Source organism: Candoia aspera, chromosome 16 (genome assembly GCF_035149785.1).
Source record: "Candoia aspera isolate rCanAsp1 chromosome 16, rCanAsp1.hap2, whole genome shotgun sequence".
Lineage (NCBI taxonomy): Eukaryota > Metazoa > Chordata > Lepidosauria > Squamata > Boidae > Candoia > Candoia aspera.
Window position 1 is genome coordinate 2,986,082 of NC_086168.1, and position 17,308 is coordinate 3,003,389.

General features: G+C 45.8%; 1 protein-coding gene across 1 annotated transcript in view; it reads right to left on the reverse strand.

The window, feature by feature from the left end:
• The window catches only part of CRAT (carnitine O-acetyltransferase), a 32,484-nt gene that overhangs the window by 13,439 nt on the left and 1,737 nt on the right, over positions 1 to 17,308 (reverse strand). The window contains exons 2-6 of the mRNA XM_063316067.1: positions 11,805 to 12,068; positions 10,262 to 10,380; positions 5,911 to 5,964; positions 4,129 to 4,294; positions 1,676 to 1,850 (exon numbers count right to left, since the gene is read on the reverse strand). Coding sequence (XP_063172137.1) covers positions 1,676 to 1,850; positions 4,129 to 4,294; positions 5,911 to 5,964; positions 10,262 to 10,380; positions 11,805 to 12,068 — 778 coding nt within the window. The remainder of the gene's footprint in view (positions 1 to 1,675; positions 1,851 to 4,128; positions 4,295 to 5,910; positions 5,965 to 10,261; positions 10,381 to 11,804; positions 12,069 to 17,308) is intronic.

Below are 17,308 nucleotides of genomic sequence, written 5' to 3' on the forward strand. Positions count from 1 at the left end.
ACTTAATGACCTCTTCGCTTAGCAACCAAAATTCCAGTCTCAATCGTGGTCGTTAAGCAAGGACTACCTGTAACATATTGAATGATAATATATACAAGCTGCTTTGCAATCCATCTTCAAACACGTGTGCAATTAAAAAAAAAAAGGATGATCAACAGGTTGGTAGATTGCACTTTTTTATGATAAAGGAATCAAACAACAAGTGGGGATAAAACGCAGAGAACTCTCATGCACAAAATTATCGGCATTCTGTTGCATTGACTGTAACCCCACAGGATCCTCTAGGAGCGCGCCCAGGTTGAAGTCCACCCATAATCCCTGGGTGATTTGGGATCAAGCTGCGTTCTGTCTCAGCCCATCCTTCCTCACAGGACAGATTTTATCTGGAGATAAAATTATAAGAGGATCTGCTTGTCCTGTGATGGACCCATATTGTTCAATTAACACCTGGAAGACAGGGTGCGTAGATAAGCTAGCTTTTCCTATTCACTCTCGTAACCAACATTTTCTCTAACCCCGGTCAGATAATTATAATCTTCATTTTAATACATAACCTTCCCTTGCTGATGCCTACACTGAGGTTGCAGGGCTATAAAATGAGCCCAACAAAAGCAACCCCTTTGTGAGTCGAATTCCGGAGACGCGTCCTTGCTGTTCGGGCTCCCCACGGCAGATCAAGGAAGGACCCCTGTTGCTGTAAATCATCAATGAGACCATTTAAATAAACAGTGACGCTGTTAGTTTCGGTCCTAGCGTCTCCTTTAATATCCTCTGGCTTCGGTATCCCCCCTGCAAATTCTCTTCCCCCCCCCCTTTTTATTAATTAGTAATTGTTCAAGGTATAATTAAGACACATAACGTAGAATGTAAGACCAAATACAAGTCTAAAAAAGAAACGGGGAAAGCTAAACCGGTGCAGGAATAAGCAAAAAAGCATATCCGACCAGTGGCTTCTGACCTTTTCCAGCACGGGTATAAAAGTACTTAAAAGTTAATCTCTTACTCTTAATTAAACATTTAGTAACCTTGTATCTCTAAAATCAAGCCATTCAATCATTAAAACCGAAAGTCAAGACTTCATTCTTTTGCGTTACAAGTAAATAGTTCAAGAGCGGCTTCCACATACTACCCTGAAAACGCCCAATCTCGTCTGCAAATTCTCAATTAGCTGGCAACACAAGAATTTCAGAAAACGGTGCTCCCTGGAGGAGAGGCACTGATAAATAAAAATGCTAGGCTTCTGATCAAAAAATGAAGGTTTCTCTGCAGAGCGCAGTGCGGGAAGGCCCTAGGGGAAATCCAGATGTTCAGCATCACTACCTGTCAGCCCTTCCAGGTAGACCAGACAGGAAACACGACCAGATGAGCTAATTCTACTTTATTGTAAAGCTACATTAACAGAAACTTGCAAGTCTGAAAGTACAATTCTCCCGCCACCTCCTTTACAGCCCGAGAAACTAGGGAGGGTCCCTTCTGAGCCTCTTTCTCCACCCATTATGCAGCTGCAGGCTAAGTCCTCTCTTATCTGGCCATTCCCTTGGCAGCATCTCTTCGCCCCGTCTCCCAAGGCCTTTCCCACATATCGTTACATTACCCCAGAGGCCCTACCTTAGCAACAAAGCATCTGTCAGTGACAGATGCTGAGCCTCCCTGGGAGTAAGGGATGAACACTGACCTTTGATGAGGCTGTTGTAGGCTTTGGCCCAACTGTTGCGATGGTTGCTAGTCAAAATTCCGATGGGCTCCTTGTTGGTTTGAAGGGACGTGTTCCAAATCTTCTCCAGCTGGATGAAAATCTGATCAGTGGTCAAGGGGCTTCCGTCGCTGCTGTAGACATCCAGCTGAAAGAACTGGAAAGAAGCGGGAGCGAGGGATCTAGTGGCAGATATACAACTTATTTTTCTTCATTCATAAGGAGGCAGGCGAGAAGCGCCACACAAACATAACCCACCTCCCCAAATCCCTGATTTCTCCTCTTTGCATTATATTCCTGCTGCTAGGCTTGTACCGCTTTGAAAGGAGGCTACGATTCTGGAGAACATTCCAAAAAAGGAAGTGATGTGAAGCAGGGGGAAATATTATTACTATCATATTTTTTTATCCCACCTTTTTTGTTTTACATATGTACACTTTGGTCAACCCAAGGCTGTTCTCTGGAGGAGCATTTTCAGACACCACGTGCGGCCTGGATGATGTCTGCAGTTCCCATTCATTTGTCTCCGCTTTTTTGTTGAAGAATTAGAACCACATCGCTCCCTGTTTTGCATTAAATAAGTCAAGGGATGGGAAGACTGGAGGTGGTTGCTCCGTCCAGCAGCCCAGCAAGAAATGCATTTCAGGGTTAATGATATCTCTGTGCAGTGGGGCCAACAGGCAGTTTTCTTAGGATTAGAAATTGAAGCCATCCCATGAAAGTTCGAACTGAGAGCAGGAAATACCTTCTCTTGCAACGGAAAGCTAAATTGTGGAATTCACTGCCAGCAGCTGTAATGGTTGGTTTCCAGACTGATAAAGTTTCAGAAGACCATAATGTAAACAAAATAATGCTGGCCTTTTACAAAGGATTAAAAAACGGGTTTTGCCATTGATCCTGAAGCCCTGATTTCTTGGTTACAGGTAGTCCTCACTTAATGACCATTCGTTTAGTAATGGTTCAGACTTACGACGGTGCTAAAACCAACATGCGACCAGTCCTCATGCTTACATTGCAGTGTCCCCACAGTCACATGATCATGATTTGGGCACTTGGCAACTGGTTCGCATTTACGGCCGTCACAACATCCCATGGTCACGATTACCATTTTTGACAGTTGGCTTCTGGCAAGCAAAATCAATGGGGAACCATGTGATTCACTTAACAATCACGTGGCTCACTTAATGACCACTGCAAAAAAATCATAAAATTGGGTTGGATTTGCTTAATGACCGCTTTGCTTAGCAAGCAAAATTCCGGTCCCAATTGTGGTTGTTAAGCGAGGACTACTTGTATATTGAATGTGAGATATCAGGAGTGCTCTTGGCTGTTATTTCATGTTATTTATATTGTTTCTAATGTTGGTGTTTTTTACTCTGTTTTAACTGTTAGCCGCCCAGCATATGAGATGGGCGGCCATATGCATTTCTTTAATACTTATCCCATTATCAACAAAAAGACCCGCCTTCTTGTCACTCGCTCCCATTCACTTTAATAAATCTCGTTAAAGATGACTGTGGGAGAATCGCTTTCAGTTTCAGGCAGCTGCCAATGAGGCCGATGGCAATTGTGATCCTGGGGCAGCCAATCCAGATGGACTGAAAAGGGGGCTTCCTGGACAAATGGGCCCTCAGTGATTATGCATATTGAAAGCCGTTGACTGCACTCCGAAACACAAGTTGCAGGGAACAGACAGGAAGAGGCTGACTGCCGGTCCAGGCCAAGGCATCCATTTGGCCACTAGGAACAATGAAGGCTTGACCACACGGACGGAGGGCCTGATCCACCAGGACCCTTCTAATGCAATATCCCCATGGCCTGGGTGGATTGAGAAGGGCAGCGGGGGGTCAACTAAACTTCCCAAACTGGCCCATAATTGTATCAGCCAGGAGGTTCAACATCATCTGGGCTGAAGCTAGCATAGGGGGATGTATGGAAGATGCAGGACCCCCCCTGCAGGCACTGCCTCTTCCCTTCTTAGTTTTAAACATTTTTTAATTAGTGCACAGTGGCTGGACAGGCGTAGGTAGATGCTCATCGTATTGACTTGGCTTTAAAATAAGGGAGGATCCAAACAGGGGTTCTACCCATGCTTGGGGTGGTCTAATGAGACTCCCCCGAAGATAGCAAAGTCTTGGGCTGAGACAGGGATGCTCAGCTTGGGGGCTGCCCAGGGCCCTTCCCAGCAGCCCTGGAGAAGCCCCAGAGCACCCCTTTTCAACAGCATCACTTCTCCATTTTCTTTCATTGAGACGTTTTGATTTTTCCAACAGTACTTCCCCACCCCAAACTCACTCACTCTTCCCAAATGCCACCATTTTCTCATGGGATCAATGGGGCAGCTCGGGAGGCCAAAAATGCAAGGGGAAAAGGGGGAGTCCTAGCTACAAAACAGCCTTAGAACGGAAGCGTAGCAATCAGGGTCCCTTGCGTACCTGAAAATTGTGGACCACGGTGATGTGGGTGGGAGATTTCTTCCCTTTCGCATAATTCACCACCGAGTCTCGCTTGGGGCCCGGGATGCGGCAGGAGGAGAGGATCTGGTAATACTGGTGCATGCAAAGAGGTTTCCCACCGAGATATTCCACAGGTAGAGTTTCACTGGAGGAAGCAGGTGGGAGAGAGAGACTGGTACAAAACCGGATGTCTAGCGGGACACGGCTGGCGGTTGTGGTGGGAGAGTGGCAGCCGAGCAAATCTGGAATTTGGAAACGGTTTGCTTGGGGCAGCTACTGAGGTTCACCCATTGGGGTGAAAGGGTGCAAGAGGGTGTAACCGTATGTGGGAATGACCCTGGGAGACAGGCGGAAGAGCCACAGCCTAAACAATGGCCAGATAAGAGGCAGCTGAGCCCACAGAAGGAAAAGGGGAGTGGGACGCGTCTCAGAAGGGCCCCTCCCTGGTTTTCCAGAGAGTAAAAGGAGAGGAGGGGAGAAATCCTTTCAGACTTGCAAGGTTCTGTTATTGTGACCTGCCAATAAAGATAGAGCTAGTCTTCACTGTTGTGCTTCTTGTCTGGACTACCTCTAAGGCAGAGTTTCTCAGCCTTGGGAACTTGAAGATGGGTGGACTTCAACTCCCAGAATTCTATGCTGGCCATGGAATTCTGGGAGTTGAGCTCCACCCATCTTCAAGTTCCCAAGGCTGAGAAACTCTGCTCTAAGGGCTGACATCAGGTCAATGAAATCTGAGCAGCTCAATTCCCACAACGGGGTTGGGTTAATAAGTTGTGAGGATGGGACTTGCAACCCACAATTAAACTGCCTTCTGCTAAGACAAGGGCTGGATTCTCACAACACTCTGAACCCCAAAGGACCCAATCTTGCTTTAACCTGGTCTTGCGTGTCGTGTGAACCCAGCCCTGTGACCAAGTCCCATGTAGCTGGAATAGCTGCATGCTCATTTCGTTATTCATTCTGGCCTCGCTTAGTCCCACTGACTCTCTATGCTAAAATTTAGACTGTAAGTTCTTTGGGGCAGAGATCTACCTCTTTTGCCCCCTGTATAGTATGATATACACCAGGATGCAAAAGATCCATTTCTTTAAAAAAAAAAAAGGTACCTATATCACTAGCACTTTTACTTATTTCTTCGCTCATTCATTCATTTACAGGATGGGGTGGGCAATGTACCCATATCCTCCTCTTTGTTTTTTTTATCAACCCCCGGTAAAAATCAACCAAAAAAATGCCAATTGGCCACTTTTTCTTTCTAAGCATCAACTAAAATACATGGAACTTCTAACAGCAACTCCGTGACAAATTGCTTAGAGGAATTCCCACAGCAGACATTTCAAATTCACAGCGCAACAGAGATCCCAGATTGGGGGAAGAAAAAAAATCCCAGCGTTCACACACTGCGGGTTGAGGTTAGGTTTAACGTGTTGTGGGAATCTGCTTATATCGTGCCTGAGTTCTGTGGTTTGGTTTTCATACGGCCTTTTTCTGCACCCCTTCTGAGCGTTTTCCCGAACCGGTCCAAAGATGTGTCAGTGCTAAAGCATCCAGGACAGAGGGAAGATGGTTTAGGGGCCATGAGGACTGGAAACTCAAAGCACACCGCTAAATTCTCTGCACATGATCTGCTTTTTGACTCAGAAAGAGATGGATGGACAGACAGACAGGAATGTCAGGACAAACTCCGCCAAGTTCCCCAGCAAGCGAACAAACGCAAAGGACATTAAGCCCCTCAGAGACCAGGAAGGCTTTCTAACTCACTTGTCAATCATAGTCTTAAAGTCCAAAGCCCCTTCGATCATCTTGGCCGCGAATCTGAAAGAGTCACAAGCAAACAGCTCAGCAGGGAAGGCCGTGGGGAGCTCTCTGCAGAAATCAGGGTGGCTCTGGTTTCAGGCAGGGGCGTGAGGAAGCTGCCAAGGTCAAGGGTGACGTGATGACAGCCTGAAAACATCTGCCAAATGGCACAGGAGGCCCACTTGGCTCAAATCTCTGCAGAGGTCAACTGGGACAAATGTGTCAAGGAGAGGCTGCTGCTATTATTATTATTATCATCATCCTTATTCTTATTATATTTATTATTATATTTTTTTAATTATTATTATTATTATTACCACCACCATCATTTAAACACAGTCTACCAGATAGTCCTGAGCAGTTTTATTACTGTGGACTATCAGATCTTTCCCAAGGATCTAGGACAGCTAAAGATATTTTTGTAATACATGTGCTATTCCAAGCAATACAGTAAGATTTTTTTTGTAAGATATGCACTATTCCAAGCCCTTGGGAGGTCTTGGTATTTCCCGATTCGTTCTCCTTTTCCCTCACTGACCTTTCTATCCCCAGCTACTGCTACTGATCTAAACTTGCTCCTTACTCGTGTCTGGCTTATTATGGGCTCAAGGTTTATCAGCCCATTGTATCTGGGAGTCTCACGAGATCTTCACCTCTTCGCTCTTGACCAGTTTTTCAGTATTGGGATTCCCCCAATTCTTTGTTGCTGGTATGTTATAATCCTCATTAAAAATACGATTATTTGATTTTTATCTTCTCAACTGCAAGTTCTCAGCTAACTGGAGTGTACGAAAACATTGAAAGAAAGAAGCCACAGCATTTCCAAATGTTCAAAAAGCTATCATAGCATGGGCTGGACATTTCACAACGATCCTGTAAGGTAGCTCAAGAGAGGAAGGAAGAGGACCTTGACGGAGATGCGCAAGAACCCTTGGCCAAAGGGTCTGAAATGTTTTTAAGGGCTGAGAAATGAGATAATGTTTGGAAGTGGTTCAAACAGATGCCTCCCTAATTTGCAGGAGGAGAAGCAGACTTGCAAGACTGTTATTGTAGCCACTCTCAACAAAACTACAGGAAGTGCTCGACTTACGACCGTTTGTTTAGCGACCATTCAAAGTTACTACCACGCTGGGAAAAATGACTTTTGACTGTTCCTCACACTTATGACCGTTGCAGCGTCCCTGCGGTCACATGATCAAAATTCAAATGCTTGGCAACCCGCACGTATTTATAACAGTTCCAGCATCCCGGGGTCACGTGATCACCATTTGCTACCTTCCCAGCCAGCTTCTGACAAGCAAAGTCAATGGGGGAAACTGGATTCACTTAATGACCAAGTGATTCACTTAACAACTGTGGCAAAAAGATCATAAAATTAGGCATGACTCACTTAACAACCTCCTCACTTAGCAACAGAAGTTCTGGTCCCAGTTGTGGTTGTAAGTCCAGGACTACCTGTAGTTTTAGCCTTCTGGTGGAATTGATTTCCTGTCTAGTGGGGCTGACAACCATCTTGCAAAACACCCAAATTTGGGGGGGGAAGCAAAAGGCCCTGTTGAGATGAATTCACCTTATCAAATGCTGTTGATTTCTCTCCCCTTGCTAGGACACCCTTCTCCATCCCGGTGCCCACTGGAGATGTCAGACCACAACTCTCATCATCCTCAGCCAAGGATTAAGGGCTGGAGGGGGTGGCATCTCTTCCCACATCAATGCAGGCCGGCGTACGCTCAGTTGCCGCCCCCATCCAGCATCAAAGTCCCTTTTTTAACTGGAAAAGTACCCATGTGTCTGTTTGGAAGAATGCCCCACAGCAGTGTTTCTCAACCTTGGCAACTTTAAGATGGGTGGACTTCAACTCCCAGAATTCCCTGGCCAGCCAGGCTGGCTGGGGAATTCTGGGAGTTGAAGTCCACCCATTTTAGAGTTCCTGAGGTTGAGAAACACCGTTCTACAGTCTTTCTTGCCACACTGGGAGCTCAGTCAAACCCAGCCCCTCCCTGTCTGGGTGATGCTTTTTGCTCAGGGAGGGGGTCAGCTCCATGGGGGGGGGGGCAAAGCTTGTGGGGGATTGGAGCCAGGCCCATCAGGGAAGGACCCTGCAGGAGAAGGAAAATTCCTTTCTGATGCGTTCATCGCCCGCTCTTTCTTTTCATTGGCCGGTATTTTTAAATGTGGCTGAGAATGAGATGAAAGGTGAAAGGGGGGGGGCTAGGGAGGGAAAGGTGATCCCGCTGCAAAGATCAAATATCCCCCCCCCTTTTTTTGGCATTCCCAGTGAGCGGCAGCTCACCAATTTATCAAGATGAAAGATAAAAATACCAGCAGCGGTTAGAAGATTTGCAGCAAGCGGTATTCAAAATAGCTGGGGTAGGTCACTTTTTGCTTTACATCTGTTTCCCCTCTGAAATGTTGACTAAACCCACAGGGATCAGAACAAGATTGAAAACAGAAAAAGTATAAGAATGAACTATCCAAAACAGCCCCAGCCAAAAAACCCAAAATAAAAACAAGTATAGGTAGTCCTCGACTTATGACCGTAATGTCCATCGTAAGTTGTCGTGGTCGTAAATTGAGTCACCGTGTGACCGGACCCAATTTTACAACCATTTTTCCAGCAGTCATTAAGTGAATCACAGGTTGGTAAGCAAATCCAGCTTCCCCAATGGACGTTTTTTGCCGGAAAACAGCAAAAAATGTTGCAAAACGCGATCACGTGACCATGGGACGCTGCAACCGGTCGTAAATACAAGCTGGCTGCCAAGCACCCGAAATGTGATCATGTGACCATGGGGGGGGGGCTTTCTAGCCCAGCCCTATTTTGAATGATGGATCCCGTAGTCCAACTAATCAAACCAGATTTCGCTTCTTGCCTTTCTTAGCTTAATTTACAGTCTCGGTGAAGAAACATTCAAACTGAGCGGGAATGAAGGAGAAGGAGAGATCAGCAGTGAAGACATGCTTAGAGCAGGAATCCTAATTATTTCAACCCACAACCCAGAGAAATGCAAAGCAAGGTGTCCATTAAGCTGCAGGGAAGAAGAATTGGATTTAAACTGCCGTGGGTGCTAAAGGCAGCATCCTTCTGCTCTGCAATCTATAGACCGAAATGGCTTTTTTCTTGGATGCAATAAAGACCCTTAGTTAGCCATGTTGTAATGGTCTCCAGGAATGACCCTGGGAGACAGGGAGAAGAGCTGCAGCCAAGGGAATGGTCGGATAAAAGGCAGCTGAGCCCACAGCTAGATAATGGATGGAGCAAAAGGTTCAGAAGGGACCCTCCCTAGTTTCTTGGGTTGTAAAGGGGATGGGGGGAGAATTGTACTTTCAGACTTGCAAGACTGATATCACCCTTGCGAGGTAGTCCAGATAGGAAGCAGAGCCAGATGAGCTAATTCTACAGGTAGTTCTCAACTTATGACCATTCATTAATGACTGTTCGAGGCTACGACAGTGCTGGAAAAAGCGACTTAAGACCAGTCCTCGCACTTACAACCGTCGCAGTATCCTTGTGGTTGCATGATCAAAATTGGGGCATGGATTTACAACAGTTGCAGCATCCCAGGGTCATGTGATTGCCATATGCAACCTTCCCAGGGGGCTTCCGACAAGCAAAGTCAAGGGGGGAAGCTGGATTCACTTAATGACCATGGCAAAAAAGGTCATAAAATTGGGCGCAACTCACTTAACAACCGCATCACTTAGTGATGGAAGTTCTGGTCCTAATTGTGGTTGTAAGTCAAGGACTACGTGTACTTTATTGTAAGGCTACATTAACAGAATCCTGCAAGTCTGAAAGTACATTTCTCCCCCGTCTCCTTTACAGCCCAAGAAACTAGGGAGGGGTCCCTTCTGAGATGCTTCCCACACCCCTTTTCCTTCTGCGGGCTCAGCTGCCCCTTATCTGACCTTGGCTGGGGCTCTTCCCGTCTCTCAAGGTCATTCCTGCAGACCATTACACATGTCCAAGACTTTGTGATAAGATGAAGTGGGGAGCTTACAGAATGCCAGTGCAGCTATATGGAGCCTTTCCTGGTTTTGGGGTTGGTCCCCCAAAGCTCTCTTTGAGCAAACTGCATGAAAGCCACAGGGCATCTTCACCTCTGAGTTTCAGGGGCCCTATTCCTGGAAAATGGAAGTGCCCCCCAACAGCCCCAGATGCTTGAAAGCTGCAGGTTTCGCCTTCACAAATGAACTTCGCAAAGAGTCCCCCTTTGGGGGAGATGGGCGGTGAAAGAAATTTGAAATATAAATAAATAAATATAAATGAACTTCTGCAACAACGGGGTTTGACCACAAAGCCAAGCAGGGTTACCTGAGCTGTCCCTGCCGATCCAGGAAATCTTGTTTAGGCAGCACGACGCCAGGACTGGAATGGATGACCACCGGCAGCCGATACTCCAGATAAGCTGTTTTCAGCCACCAATCCGAAAGCTTGGTTGAGAACAGAAACCATGCAATGAGCTGGGCCACCAACTTACATTATAAAACGTCAGTCTTCCGTTAAAAAGAGTCCCAAGGCAGGGATTCAATTCATTAACAAAGCAATTCACACCGAATCGATTCCCCTTATTTCTAGTGATGGTCAAAGACCGGCAAACTTACACTGAATAAAAGACTGACGTTCAAAATAAATTGGGGGAAAGAGCGCCCGCCCAAAGCAGGGATTCAATTCGTCGATGAAGCAATTCGCAATAAATTCATTCCTTTTATTTGTAGCTGTGGCCAGAGACCAACAAACTCCCAGTAAATTAAAGACGGATATTAAAAATAAGTGGTCAGGTGGAGTGTCTCCGGAGGGTTAGAAAGCATAGGGGAGGGAAAAAAAAGGTTCATCTGCCTTCTGCTTATTAGATGTTTTGAGAGTGGCTGTAACCAGCATGGCGCCATTTTGTGAGTGCACCCACAACTAGCTTCAAATATTCCAAGCAGACCCATGAGTTCAGAAAGTTAGATCACCCTTAAGTAAAGCTGCTCCCCAATCTGGCGCCCACTGAGATTGTTGGGACTGCAACGCCCAAACTTAACTTTTTGCTAAAAATTATCAGAAGGGTCAACCCCTACTATTTCAGGATCCAGGCTAAGGGTGGTTGAAGGCCTCTCTAGGCTAGACACCTGATGCATTTTGTCCAAAAAGCTCCATTGCCTCCAAACAAGATTTTTAAAAACCTCACTGGCAAAATCCTGTCGTGCTGCTGGCCCTTAATTTCTGGCTGGTGGATCTTAGAGCCATCATGTTTAATCATTTTTTAAAAGTGGATTGGAATGGTTTCATCTTTGGCTGGGTGCCTGTGATGGTATGTGGGAAAGACCTTGGGAGACAGGGCGAAGAGACGCTGCCAAGGGAATGGTCAGATAAGAGACAGCGTAGCCCGTAGAAGGATAGTGGGCAGGGGAAGAGGCTCAGAAGGGACCCTTCCTAGTTTTTTGGGCTGTAAAGGAGATGGGGGGAGAATTGTACTTTCAGACTTGCAAGATTCTGTCAATGTCGCTTTACAACTAAGTAAAAATAGCTCATCCGGTTGTGGTTCCCATCTGGTTTGCCCCGCAAGACCAACATCCATCTTGCAAGCATGAAAGTACAATTCTCCCCCCGTCTCCTTCACAGCCCGAAAAACTAGGGAGGGTCCCTTCTGAGCCTCTTTCTCCATCCATTATGCAGCTGCAGGCTAAGCTGCCTCTTATCTGTTTCGTAGTAGCATCTCTTTGCTTTGTCTCCCAAGGTCTTTCCCACATACCACTTCATCACCCAGGCGTCTGGTATGGATGAATTTTCTGATTAAACCCAGGGCTCTGCACCAGGAAAAGGGTCTCTAAAACCCAATGCCCTTGTTCCCAATTCTCAGGGTACCACCTACCCAATTTTCATGCTTCCGAGCTCTTCTCTCCAGTCCTTTCTGCAGTCGCTCTCCGACGCCACCCGGTTTCTGAAAATCCCGCACCAACTCTTTGGTGTGGCTAAGTTCCTCATTGCTTATTACGGGCTCCAGCGCTAACAGGTAACGATCCAAAGTCTGTTGCAGAGGAGGAACCGGGAGATGGGGCAAACCTTCTTGATGGGTAAGGTAGCGCCCTCGTAGTTTCCTGAATGCCACCGGCTTCAACCACCCGGATGGCTTCACCTGTAACACACACCGAACACGTGTGAGTGCCCTTTGTTCTTTCACCAACTTCACTAGTCAGTCATACGAATGTTGGGCACATGAATAAATGGCTCTCTGTATTTTTCTTGGTTTGTTTTTTAAACAATGAGACTCCTTGCATGGAGAAACTGAGGTATAAAGGTAGTCCTCGACTTACGACCATTCATTTAGCGACGGTTTGAAATTATGACGGCGCTGAAAAAAGTAACTTGCAACCAGTCCTTGCACTTACAACCATCACAGCATCCCTGCAGTCACGTGATCAAAATTCAGGCGCTTGGCAACCGGCATGCATTTACAATGGTTGCAGCATCCCAGGGTCACGTGATCGCCATTTGCAACCTTCCCAGCTGGCTTCCAACAAGCAAAGTCAATGGGGAAGCCAGATTCACTTAACAACCACATGACCCCCTTAACAAGGACAGTGATTTGCTTAACAGGTGCAGCAAAAAGGGTTGTAAAATTGGGTGTGACTCACTTAACAACTGCTTTGCTTAGCAACAGAAGTTCCAGTCGCAATTGTGGTCATAAGTTAAGGACTACCTATAAGGGAACAGGATTCTAACTTAGCCTGTTCCCTGACCTGCTAGATTTCTACCTGGAAACAGCGAATGCATTAGCCCCCCAATTCCAGTGGACTTTTTTTTCTGGAAGTTTTCAAAGTAGCTTGCCAACGATTTAAGGCTTTTTTGAAAGACTGGAAACCTCAGACGGACTTTTTGCCAAAAGAAGAAAAAACGAATGATTTGGGGATTAAAAAGGGGGCAAAGATTTGGGGAAACGCTGAAGTGACAATTACTCAAAAGAAAGAAGGCAGAAATCTATGGGGGGTTTTTTTGTTCTCTAATTTCTGTTTTTCTATTTCTCAATTATCTTTGTTATTCTTTGCTCTGTATCTTTTCTTCCACTGAACAAATAATAATCAATAAAATATATAATAAACAAATAAAGCAAATAATAATAATAATAAAAATAAATAATCAAAGCAACAAAGCAGCTCCAGAATCCAAGCTCAGCTGTAACGCGAGCACAGTAAAAACACGGGAGGTGCTCAGCACTTCTGAAAATGCAGCAAAGAATTCAGAAGCAGCCGGCTCAGTCTCGGTGCAAAGATCTTTCCCCCCGTCTTTTACGTTTCCAACAACCCGTGATGCCTTCGCTTTCGTGCCCTGAGCGGCATAGTGGCCCCCAGGGTGAGTCTCCTAATTTGGGTCTTGAAAAGAAGGCAGGGAAGGAAGAAATGTCATTCGCCCCTGGAACAAATGCACCCTTTCCCTTGGCATTTACGCCACTGAAGGGTGAAGGTCTGAAATAGAATCGCACCAGGGAGCAAAAGCTGAGAACTTCGGCTTGGAGACCGCGGCGTTTCTCACCGAATTCACTGCCTGGCTTAAAACAGCCTTTCCAAAATCTTTCTCCAATGGGCTGACCGGGGGACGGTGCTTTAAATGGGCCCTCGGCACCCCTCTACCTGAAAAAAGACCCCACTGTCACCCACGGCGCTGGATTTCCCCAAAAAACAGCAGGACGGGATCTAAATTGTCATCAGGTCACCCACAGCACCAGGAGAACATCCCCCATCTTTACACCAGCCACCATTCATTCTTTACATGAAGCTAGTTTCCGCAGCAGAGAACAAGCAGACATTCAACCAACATTGGAAGGGGCCATATCTGGGCTCCAGCAGATGGCAAATTCAGCCTTGGACTTTAAAGCCATCCTTGACAAACAGGAATGGCCAAGACTGATTTCACTGGGAAAGACCCAGATTGAACTCCGTCATTGCAGTTTCAATCTCGACCAAAGTTTCTTATCAAATTCTTCAGATTACCTAATCAATCAACGCCAGAATGTCTGGTCTGCATCTCACCGTGATTTCTTCACAGGGGCATCAAAGTGTTTTTCCCCGTTCCTTATGCCAACACATTTCACCTTGCCACAGACCCGAGTGTCCCCATAAACAATCCTCTAACGAAACAAACTTTTAAAGGATTTCTTGGAATAACAGTAACCCTGGTTCATTATCCATACTTTTTAGTTAAGGCTACAGGTAGTCCTCGCTTAATGACCACAATTGGGACCGGAATTTCAGTTGCTAAGCAAAGCAGTCATTAAGCGAATCCGACCCAATTTTACGACCTTTTTTGCAGTGGGTGTTAAGTGAATCACATGGTCGTTAAGTGAATCACACAGTTCCCCACTGATTTTGCTTGCCAGAAGCCGACCAGGAAGGTCGAAATAGGACACTGCAATGATCATAAATGTGAACCAGTTGCCAAGCGCCCAAATCATGATCACGTGACTGCATGGACGCTATGACAGTTGTAAGTGTGAGGACCAGTCAGTAAGTTGGTTTTCCCAGCACCGTCATAAGTCCAAACTGTCACTAAACAAATGGTCATTAAGTGAGGACTACCTGTAATTCGCTACCTTGGTATTGATCATGCCAACTATGGAGAACCTCAATTAAAAAGTACATACAAACATTTTATTTTTAAGGCACCCCTCCAACTGTCTCATCCCAATCCCAAAATTAAACAACAGCTGAGATTAGACAAAAGCAATGCAATCACTATTCTTCGTGATTTATTTACAGTTGCACTAAAATGCATTTATACAGCTGTAATGTCCTAACAAAGCCAGTTCCCCCCTCTTTTAACTTTAGTAATAAGGTTGACAACAAAGCAGTCCTACCATGTAATTTTACTAATCACCACACACACACACACACACACACCCCTCTATTCCCAGGCATCTGAGGAAGTAGACTGCGATACACAAGGGCTCAAAATCAGGAGTTTGGTGGCCCCTTTTCTGACTAACAAATTCTATTACATCCCACTTGAAATCCTAGACCAATCTAGCCACTCCATGCATCGGTTGAAGCGAGCTGCAGCCCGCAGTTTCTCCCCTTTAATAAAACGTGTTAGCTGGGGGAACAGAAAAGTCTGATTTTTTTTGCCACCGCAGCCCAACCCAGCTTTCCTCCTGCAAAGTCTACAAAGGCTCAAGGTTCTCTTTTCCATCGCTGAGCGCTGCAACACATTTCTCTCTGCAAGGCTGACAGCGTAAACAATCCGTCTGCCGTCTGTCCAGTGGTTTCCAGCCTCTGAGCGCGTGGTTCCTGTGCCGATCTTTTAATTTGTGCTACAGTTCTTTCGCCCACAGGCTCTGCAGCTTCCTTGCCTGCTCGGGCAAGAAATCGTCTTGGGAGTGTGGCAAAGCATGGGCCACAATGTGATGGAGGGAGCCTAGAGTCAAATGGGTCCCTTAAGGTCCTCCAGTCTGACCCCCTGCTCAGGGCAGGCATCCCAGTTAAACCATCCCTGCTGGATGGCCGTCCAGCTTCTGCTTGGCTCCAATAAGCAGCTATCTCACTGGTTCGATAGTCCAACTGCTCTTACCATTTGCAGTTGAAATCGATTGGAATCGCCCTGCTTTGCAGTAAACATGTCCGAAACTGCACCACCGACATCTGAACGGGGAGGAGAACGTTCAGGAACCAGGAACCCCAGTTTCAGTATCGTCCTTATGCACACCCCTCATTAACTCAGGCTGCGCAACTTACAGCTTCATGCTTCCCTGAAGGCTAATTAACCAAATTACGATTGCAAAAGCTTTCGTGGAACCCAGCCTATCTGAGGCGGGTGGTGTGGGTGCACCTTCTTTCTTTCGTGAAACACACGTTACCCCAAACAAGACTTGCTTTTAACCTAATTATCGCAGTTTGCAAGGGGAGCCCTTTACAGGCAGGAGCCAAACTAGGATCTGGGCCTTCCAACGTTGCATTATCCTTCTCTGCAAGCCATCAGTTATGCTGGTGCTAATATAATTATAATAACTATTTGTGGAACAGACAGAGACCGACTCTGTCCAGTGCAAGGAGGAAACGAATTTAGTGTGCTCCTGGGGGGACCCCACCATCATATTTCGTCTGTTTATTTAATACAACACCTAATTATTAATGGGAAAAAGGAAGCCTGCTCAGCACACACCTACAGAGCACTAAATCCAATGGGGGTCAAAGGCATTTACTGCCATTGGCGGATAGGCCAGCAGCCTAAAGCACATTCAGCATGCAACTAAACAGAAATATTTATCTGACAAGGGAACATGTTCCAAAAATATTTAATCAGCTGGGCTGTTCCAGGACTAACAGTAAAACACAATTCTTCTTTCAAATTTGGTTTCCCTGGGATGGAGGAAAAGTGCACAGGGTGGTACCTGTTGTTCTCACTGCTAAATAACCAGCGAACCATGATTCATGGTTTAATGTTACTCAGAGACCTGGAATCTTGGTTTAGGGGAAGCCAGCATGGATATAACAAATGTTTTATCTGGTTTTTTTTCCCCCAAGCCAGCTAGGAGTCCACGCTTGCTGATCACCAGCTTGATCCAAACAGATCTTCACCTAATCTTAGAAATAGTCATGCATCACCGAGGAGAAAAAGCAGATTTTAACATAGCAAGCACTAATTTTAATGAATTTGCTCTAATTTAAGAGGTTTGTAAGCAGGGAAATTTTGGCAGCATTGAGCTAGGACTTGTGGGTGGCAGGTTGGGGAACCTGGGGGTGGTGTTTATGCCTTTTTAAATATTTAGACCAGAGTTTCTCAACCTTGGCAACTTTAGGATGTGTGGACTTCCAACTCCCAGAATTCCCCCGCCAGCATGGCTGGCTAGGGAATTCTGGGAGTTGAAGTCCACACGTCTTAAAGTTGCCAAGGTTGAGAAACACTGATTTATACCGTTCTCCCATTAGAATATTGCAAGCTATACAACACCCCTGCTCTCTTCAACGTCTTCATCTGCTGCAGTAATTTGGAAAAAAAATCCATGATAATTCCATTCAGTTTTGCAAGTGGAAGATACAGGCCAACCTGCTGGATTGTTGTAAGGTGACCGGAGAAACTTTATATACTACATAATTCCTAGATAAGGAACATTTACACATGCCAAGGAAAGACACACTTTACATACAAAGCCTTTGAATTCAAAAACGCCCGTGTTTCACAACCCATGAACATTTCTGGAGTGTGTCAGACCTTAACTTCTGAACGAGAGGCTCTGAAATCTTTTTTGCCGAGATTTAAAATCTCCCGCTGCGTGGGCCTTGTAAGTGACCGTCCTCTTACCCAAGGCACATATTCACAAGACCTGACATTGCCCCCTCTCCAAATAATCTAGGTCCCCAATGACTTAAAAATTGTAGACTTTGG